The 8,929-nt window shown below is 45.0% G+C and overlaps 1 protein-coding gene across 1 annotated transcript in view; it reads left to right on the top strand.

The window, feature by feature from the left end:
• The window catches only part of SHISA7 (shisa family member 7), a 28,848-nt gene extending 27,102 nt beyond the window's left edge, over positions 1 to 1,746 (top strand). The window contains exon 6 of the mRNA XM_015414424.1: positions 1,124 to 1,746. Within this exon, the coding sequence (XP_015269910.1) occupies positions 1,124 to 1,746 (623 nt within the window). The remainder of the gene's footprint in view (positions 1 to 1,123) is intronic.
• The last annotated feature ends 7,183 nt before the right edge of the window (positions 1,747 to 8,929 follow it).

Below are 8,929 nucleotides of genomic sequence, written 5' to 3'. Positions count from 1 at the left end.
AAGTCGTGGCATTTAAAAACAGTACATTGGGGGGGGGGGCTCTTCTATCTCCAGGCCATTCACTGGGGCTGAGGAGATGAGAGCTGACAAACCGGGTAAGGGCATCCCAACCTCCAGGTGATGGGAGTTCCAATCCTTTTCTTGACATCTCTCCGTTACTGCGTTATCTATGCCTTCGTTCCTTTCCCTCTCGGAGCGTTTTTCGCACAAGAGGCTTAAAATGCTTTGGGACTCCGTTGGGCTATTGGTGTTGTAGGAGTCTGTAGACTGTTCGTGCTCTGAACACACGGAGCTGCCTTATACTGAATCAGACCATTGGTTCATCACAGTCAGTATTTATTTTGTTCATCAAATTATTCTTGTCTCCTCAGACTGGCATTGGCTCTCTGGGGCCTCAGGCAGAGGTCTTTCACATCACCAACTACCTGACCCCTTTAACTGGCGATGCAGGGGATTGAACCTGGGACCTTCTGCACGCAAATCAGAGCCTCTGCCACTGAGCCATGGCCCCTCGCCATTAACCACCTGATCAGGGCCACCTGGCCTTGTTAACCACCTAGTTATTAATGCAGAAGAGAAAGAAGAACATATGCAGTGGAGTTGCTAACCTCCATGTGGGGCCTAGAGATCTCTGAGAATTACAACTGATCTCCAGACATAGCAATCAGTTCCCCTGGAGAAAAATGGCTACTTTGGAGGGTGGAGTGTATGGCATCATACCCTGCCGAGCTCCCTCCCACCCCCAAATTGCGCCCTCTCCAGTCTCTACCCCCTAAATCGCCAGAAATTTCCCAATGAGGAGTCTAGGCATTATCTTATAATGTTTACGGTTGGCTTGGTATTTACAGCTATTTTGGCTGTTCAGCCCAGCCATACTTTGGGCCCCTGGATGCAGTGCAACTGGACAATCTGGCCATTGTCCATACTGCCAACTGTCCATACTGCCAATGTGGCTTGAACCCCCACATGTGCAAATGCTCTCTTTCTCTCTCAGTATCAGTCCCTCTACTTATGTATGCCCAACCATATGTCTCCCTAAAATTCCTTTCTGTTTCTCTGTCTCTTACATTCACTGGGCTGCCCATCCACCACGAAATGACATTTCACTTATTTCCTTATCTCTCAGCAGCTGAGAAGGACTTGGATGAGTTCTATGTCAAGCGGAGGCATCTTGCCGAACTGACACGAGGGACCCTGCCCTTACACGCTATGAAGATGAACTACGACAGGGATGCCTACTCTGAGAAATCACACAATCCACGACGGGTCATGTCCCAGGAGCACATCCTTTCCGATGGTGGCGGCGGAGGGGGAAGCTACCGCCCGTCACACTACGACTACACTATCCCGCGAGAGCATGTGGTATCTCATGAACGCCTCCTCTCCCGCGAAAACTTGCATTCACAGGAGCGCTTGCTTTCGCCTGAGCGTCTCCATCAAGGCACAGGTCCCTTCCAGGATATGCATCTGGGCCATCAGAAGGCCCACTCTCAGAGCAACGTCTGTGCCAGTAGTACCCCCATGCTTGATCATCATCACATGATGCAGATGAACTCTCAGCCCCCCTCCACCAACTCCCCCAAGACAACGGCTCCTTGGGAGGCCAGTAGTAACCAGGGCGCCGCCAGCCGGCGCCAGGGCTTTGCAACCAAGCGGCAAAGCACCATTGAGCAACTCCAATACATCCCTGGGCACCACCCAGGCCAGCACATCCATACTGGCAGCAAGAATGAGGTCACTGTGTGAGATGCCCTATTCCCCAGCTCAGGTTGATTCGATTTTCCAAGGCCATATTTCTTAGCTCTTTTCTGCTCCACCCCACCCTTTCTTTGGTGCTCGCCATCTTTTCTTGGGGATCCCCCTTTTTTTCTTAAAGCTCTATGGCCTCCATCTTGGTTGATGTCAAGTCCTAGCCTGGTCTTTGATAATGTTACCGTCACATGTCTGACTTCTGATGATGTCCATCTGACCAACCAGGTCTTGATAATGTATGATGATGAAATTTGCCCTAGGTTGTTTTGATGACATCCATGCATTGGCTCATGTCATCATGAGATGGTGTCAAGGGCTGCATAGTATCTCACAGGGCATCTACAGCACAATCTTGGTCAGCTTCTGAAGATGGCAAGAAGTCTCATAAATACATGCTGCTGCTGTTTTCCATGTCTACTGACATCACTGCTGTTGAGATCTGATGACGTTGAAGCTGATTGTCAAAGACCAGGGTGGATATTTCATGGCATCAATAATGTAGCCTTGGTGATAGCTTTGGATATCACACTTGCCAGGCCTCATCATAGCTATGGGCCTTGTCTCAGACTTTTGAATACTGATGACAATACCTGTGGATTTATTATGAAGCTAGCACCCTATGCTTCTGATACTAAAAGCGCTGTGAGCATTGCCAATCCTTATGGAGGCTCCATTGACCAACAGACACCATCGGCACCATCAATGGTGTCAACACTGTGGACTCTGTCGGCTGCTGCTGCTGCTGCTAGCGCTGTGGGTCTCGTTGACCTCTGATGTCCTCACTATCAAGATTTGGTGATGCAACACTGTGGACATTCAATGACATCAACAATGTGTGACTTGTCACTTATGAATGATGTCAATGGAGAGAAAGGTTTGTCAGTATATTGATTATGATACAACCTTGGAAGCCATCACATAGGATTGGTGTATTGTCAACTTTTTATGATGTTGGGACGAATCATGTTGATATTTGAAGAGACCTTGTCAACATTTGATCATAGTATGACCAATCTTGATGATTAAGGATGATGTCTAGGTTCCTGTGCCTGTCAACTTTTGATGATGTCAGCACAATGGACTCAGCCAGTAGCTACAGATGTCAAAGTAGCCAGGCTTGGCGATGATATTGACTTTTGGTGACTTCATCACTGTGGGCCTCATCCAGCACTGCTTACATCATTGACTGCTGTGAGCTCATCCACTTTGGATGAAGTCACCCCTTTGGGGCTTCATCTGCTTTTATGACTAGGATCACTACCTGGGACCTGGTTCACACCAGCACCTTTGTAGGTCAGGGCATCTGATCCTACTGGTGCACGTGGTCATGATGACCTTCTGACTACATGGTCATGTACTTTGCCTGCGCAGAGAGCCGCCCTCCCTGCCCCTTCCTTACAAATGCTCCAGGACAAGAATGATGGGAAACAGTGGCCATCTTGTCTTGTGGCATCCAGAATTGAGTTTGGCCAGAGCAGAAAGTGTGCAGCAAGCGGTGTTTCAACCCACTCTGCCTCCTGCCATTTTCATGTCATCGTTATCTTACAACCGTGCCATGTCTCTGCCCACAAGGGATATACAACAGGGACACGGCCACCCCCTGTACATATCTTTATATATCGATAGCATTCTCTTTCACTTTTTTTCTAGTACTTTTTATTACCTCCCTAATGCCTCCTCCTTGTTCACGTGAGTGTAGTTTAAGCAAGACTTAATTCTTTCAAACCCTGTTATCACAAACAAACCCCTGCTCTGCAGTGACACTCAGGACTCTCAAAAATTTCATCCCATCTTTTCTTAGTAAGGAGAGAGAGAGAGGGAGAGTGATGAAGAGTATAGTACTCCCAACATTCAGTAAACCAGGACGTTTCTTTAAGAAACAAAATTTGAAGTGAGAATAAAAGGTATTTTTTCATGAAACTGAAGGGTTTTTTAAAATAGGTAAAGGTAAAGGTTCCCTTGCTCGAAAGCCAGTCGAGTCTGACCCTAGGGTTGCGGTGCTCATCTCCGTTTCAAAACCGAAGAGCCAGCGCTGTCCGAAGACGTTTCCATGGTCATGTGGCCGGCATGACTAAACACCAAGGTGCACGGAACGCTGTTACCTTCCTACCGAAGTGGTACCTATTTATCTACTTGCAATTTCTCGCTTTCGAACTGCTAGGTTGGCAGGAGCTGGAACTAGAGACAGGAGCTCACTCCGTCATGCGGCAACCCGGGTCTCGAACTGCTGAACTACCGACCTTCCACAGCCTGCAGTTCAGCGTCTTAACCACTTGAGCCACCGCAGCTCCTTTTAAAAGTAGTATCCTACTATTTAAGATTTCCCTTTGCATATTCCTAAATATATTGAGATCTTGATTTAAATCACTACTGCAGTTTTCTCATCAGAGACTGGGGGAAATTCACAGCAATTTGTGGGTTTGGCAAATGTTCCTTGCCATGAATGACAAATGCCACCTGTCTCCCTGCAAATGTATTTAATCACTTCGTTTGTCCCATTTTCTCCAATGGATGAACCTTTGCACAGGAAACGGATCATTTTGTTTTCTTTGAAAATCTACTGGAAAATATTTTTAAAATAACAAGTTTGGTGGGGAAAATGTTTTTTGTTTGTTTGTTTATATTCTGTTAGCTTTTTTCTCAGACAGGGGAGAGACAATTTGTACAAATCATATTTGAAATACGGAATTTGTATTTGAAAATTTGTATACCTCAAGTATCACAAACGCTGAAGTTTGTAAATGGAATTTCAGTGGAAAGATTCAAAAGATAATAACCATGTTCAGGATGGTAAGCCCACAAACATTGCTGCCAAGATCTGAAACTAATGAGATATTGAAAATTTTAGACATTTCTATGTGACCATTTCCAATTTCATTTTTTTTTTTTGAGCACTTGAATTTGCCTGCTTCATTTTCCACACCAAAATTGCTCATGTTCTGTCCAATGAATTGCTTCTGGGTCACTTTTAGGGATTAGAGGTTGTTATCCAGTTAGGAAGAAAGTTTCAATTATTCTTCCTCCTCTTTCCTGAAGTGACCCCAGTGTGGCCTGCCTCATTCATTCGTATAGTAGGGACAGGCAGCAGTTCAGGTCTCTGCTGTTTATCCCAATAGCCCCTATTGAAAGGGAGCAGATACTGACCTTCTTGCAGTCCAAAGTCAGCTTGTACCCTACCTTTTCTGCCCCCTTTCCTTTTATTCCCCCCTCAGCAAACTCATATCAAGGGCTAATCACTTTTCTTTTTCAGGGGCAGATGGATTATGTTTTTCCTCCCTGAACTTCTCAGTGCAAAACCTTGAGGAAGGCAATGGTAGAACCACATTCCCCCAGAGACAGAGAGAAGTACCGTAAGGGTAGATTTTGGAAAGAGGCACTTGTGATGGGGAAAATATCTGAGGACTTGTACCCCAAATCGGTTCTTAGGTCAGGATCTGGGCCAGAACAGAACAAGTCATTTTGTTCTCTGTTAATATAGGTCAGCAGTTTTCAGACTTTTCTGCCTCCTATCCTGAGCACAATTCACCATCATGTCAAACTTTACTTTATGTTAACCTTAGTACAAAACCATTGTTTGCACCTCCAAACATACAGCCGGAATAGATTTAAAGCTGCTGTTGTGCTTTCCATTTCAGTCTACTCAGCATTTCATTTTCTGGGTACGGTGCTCTTCAGAGGTAGATCAGTGGCCCTGATAATGGTTTGTCAGTTTGGACATTTCATCTACATGTAGTTAGCATGCCATGGGGCTATCAGCTCCAGGTTGGGAAGTACCTGGTGATTTGAGGGGTGGAGCCTGATCTTGGAGTTTGGAGGGGGGAGGGACTTCAGTGGGGTATAATGCCATAAAGTCCACCTTCCAAAGCAGCCATTTTCTCCAGGTGAGTTTATCTCTGTCACCTGGAGATCAGTTGTAATTCCACGAGATCTCCAGCCACTACCTGGAGATTGGCAACCCTAGCCATAAATCAGGGGTCTACTACCTTTTGGAGCTTTCAGGAACTTTTGAAATTCTGACACAGCGTGGTGGGCACAGCCATACAATGACTGCCACAAGATGGTAGGAGACCGACCCAGCCAAAAAAATGGCTGCTTCCATTTACTTTCAGTCATGTAGTTGAAGATCCTTGTGCTGTCGTGGCAACTGCTGCCAAAGCAACTTTTAAAAAAATCTGTACAGCCAATGAAATCTCCAATGGTCTATCAGAAGGCCAGCTCTGCAAAAGCCCCACCTGGCCCTCTCCACTTTCTAAAAACGGTTGTCAGGCACCAGGAAAGGTGCCGACGGATGCCATGGTGACCAACACTGGTGACCCCTGCCATAAACTATGGTCTGCCAATCCACTTCCAATTTTGGTTCGTTGATCGATCGCCATTCAGCCACCACAATATTCCATTTGTCAGTTGATGATGTTTAAACTGAGCCAGTGACTCACCTGAGGGCCTCTTTACATGTTACAAACTCCTTGTGTTTGTTGAGTGATGGCATGGGGACACTGTTTCCTCCTCCTTAAAGGCCTTGTGAATCTCTTATTGACTCTACTGAAAAACTTCCATGCAGCCATAAGTCATGCGATTTCATAAATGGATCCAATAGTGGTTCCACGGTGTTCTTTAAGAAAGGAAAAAAACAGTGCAGAGGGGAAGGATGTAGCTGCTTCATACATCCATAGTCATAAAGAAGAAAATGGCTTACGTGAGTTTTGGTAGGGTTACAGACCACAAGGCAGGCCTAGTGTTCTCCAAGAATGAAAACTGATTCTCAGACTACAGAGATCAGTTCTCCTGGAGGAAAGGGCAGTTATGGAGGGCAGGCCACATGGCATCCCATCCCCACTGAGCTCCATCACCTCCCCAGACTCTGCCCTCTTCAGTCACCACTCTCAAATCTCCAGGAATTTTCCAAGTTGGCTTTGGCAACCCTAAGTCTGGGAGACACAAAACTCCCATTGACTGTCTGCTTCAAAGTCCTTGCATAATCACTCGGCAAACACAAAGATTTTGTACCATGAAAGAAGGTCCCTGCTGTGGAATCCCTGTACATTCCAGAAGATTCTGGGATATGTTTTAACTTCCCATGCATTCCCGGCATGCTGGGTCTTCCCATTACTCTGTCATGCAACCTATAACCCATTCAACGCTTGTAGTTCATGATGCGATGGACAAGCAAGTTGTCTTTAAGGTCCTCTTCTCATTAAGGACCACCCTCTTACATGTGTCCAAGCAGTCCCTGAACGCTGATCTTCACTTTACACCAGTTTATCTGCCTTGGTATCCAGCCAAAGAGCCTGAGGAACTTTAGTTCTACAAAGAGCTTAGGGATTTCTAACAAAGCCTTTTCAGTATCCTCCAAAAACTGCAGTTCCTAGCATACTATGGAGGAAGCAAAGGCAGTTAAATTAGGTTTCAGTCACATTTGTAGTATGGTGCCCTATGCTGTTACTATGGTTGTCAGGTAGCCATAATTGGGCCTGTGTTTATACGGGCAGGCAGATCATAACATCAATCACGAACACAGGCAGATGGCAGAGTTATTTGGGTCAGATTGAGCCAGGGTGCTGGTCAAGGAGCAGAGGTGATGGTGAAGAAGCCAGGCCATCATATCCATATACTGATCTGACACAGGGACCTTTATTTAATGTTTGTAGCCAAGCAGAAGGCCTAGATGAAGGCCAGTGAGAAATGAGGGAACTCATTTGGCACTCGGGAAAGGCAGGAAGGTCCTTAGTCTTTGTCAATCTCCTGGGAGAATTCAGAGAAAACTCCAGGGGCACAAATGTCTGAAATATGTGCCTAGCTTCCACCATTATGTTATGTTTTAAAAGATTCATGAAAACATAACGTCAAGTGTTTTTCTATTTCCCTTCTAGAAAAAAATAAATCTATTTTGTAGCGCAGAGAGGTTCTCAGAGACCATTTGCTGAGGTTCAAAGCCATTTTGGAAGTCTGCGCCCTTGCGATGTTAACATTCTTACAAACTTCTGGACATAGGTGAGATGTCCAAAAGTTCCACTCCAAGAGTAATATGAAGGTCAATAGTGAGTCATGCTGCTGGGTAGTAGAAGATGGGGACTACAGCAATTAATATGATGGAAGATAGGGGAGAGTTTGTGGTGGAAATAACGTCTGTTTAAGTAGCTAAACCTTTCCTTAGCCCCACCTGGGAGGCTTGCAACATGGAAACTTCCTTTTTTGTCACTTTATAAGTACATAACAGAGGGAGTATAATGGCCATTCCATCCCTCAGTTTTATACTATCAAAGCCATATTCCATGCCTCCCTAAAAGATGCTGAAGAGCTTCTGTAGGAGTTAGTAAATGTGGTCCTCCAAAAACTAGGGAGAATTGAGGGAAGGACCAATGATAGGGGTGTGCGTGTGTGTGTGTGTGTGTGTGAGAGAGAGAGAGAGATTAAATATACTGGATATTCTTATCTTACTTTCCCTCAAAAGTTTTCAGACTATGTTTTAGTAGACATGTCACCTAGACCAGAGCTCTACTGACCTAAACCATATTTAGAATAGCTTAACTGTCATGGCCTCCCACGAAATAATCCTGTGAATTCTAGTCTTGTGAACCTGCAGAAATGTCTTTGAGAGGACTCTTCACACAACTGCAAGTTTCAGAAGTGCATGGGAGGAAGTCATGATCAGGGAGAATGTTGTGCCTGCTGTAGCAAGTGTTTGGGCCACCTCAGGAAGGCCTTTTCTCTTGTGAGAGCCAGCCAAGGATTTAGAAGGATGTGCCATGTGATGGGAGGCAAGTTTGTGTTTAACATGTGGGTGCATGTATGAGATCAGTGGCCATGGTTTTGGCTACAGCATTTAACACTTATTAAAAGGATATATATGTGAAGGAGATGTGACTGTTCAAGGTGTGTGCCTTGGGTACAACTCTTTGTTTTGGGAATGTATGGGAAGCAGTTAAAACAAGCATTTTTGTTACAAGAGTTGCACATATGTGTAAGCAAGAATAATAATTATGTATATAATGATTATGTATATTTTTGTTGCTGAATATTAGCAAAGATTGCTTCCTATTTTACTGCTTGTTCCAGCTAGCATTTATTACTACATCCCCCAAACAAGCTGGTCAAACAGGACTTTTCCTCCACCATCTTATGCTCTACTCTAGTGTTCTATTTTTCCAATGCTCTTTTTGTGATGTGGTGAAAACCT

The sequence above is a fragment of the Gekko japonicus genome, unplaced genomic scaffold (assembly GCF_001447785.1).
Source record: "Gekko japonicus isolate JY-2015 unplaced genomic scaffold, Gekko_japonicus_V1.1 scaffold243, whole genome shotgun sequence".
Taxonomy (NCBI): Eukaryota; Metazoa; Chordata; class Lepidosauria; order Squamata; family Gekkonidae; genus Gekko; species Gekko japonicus.
Note: the sequence above shows the minus strand (reverse complement) of the source record. Positions and strands in the feature narration are given on the sequence as shown.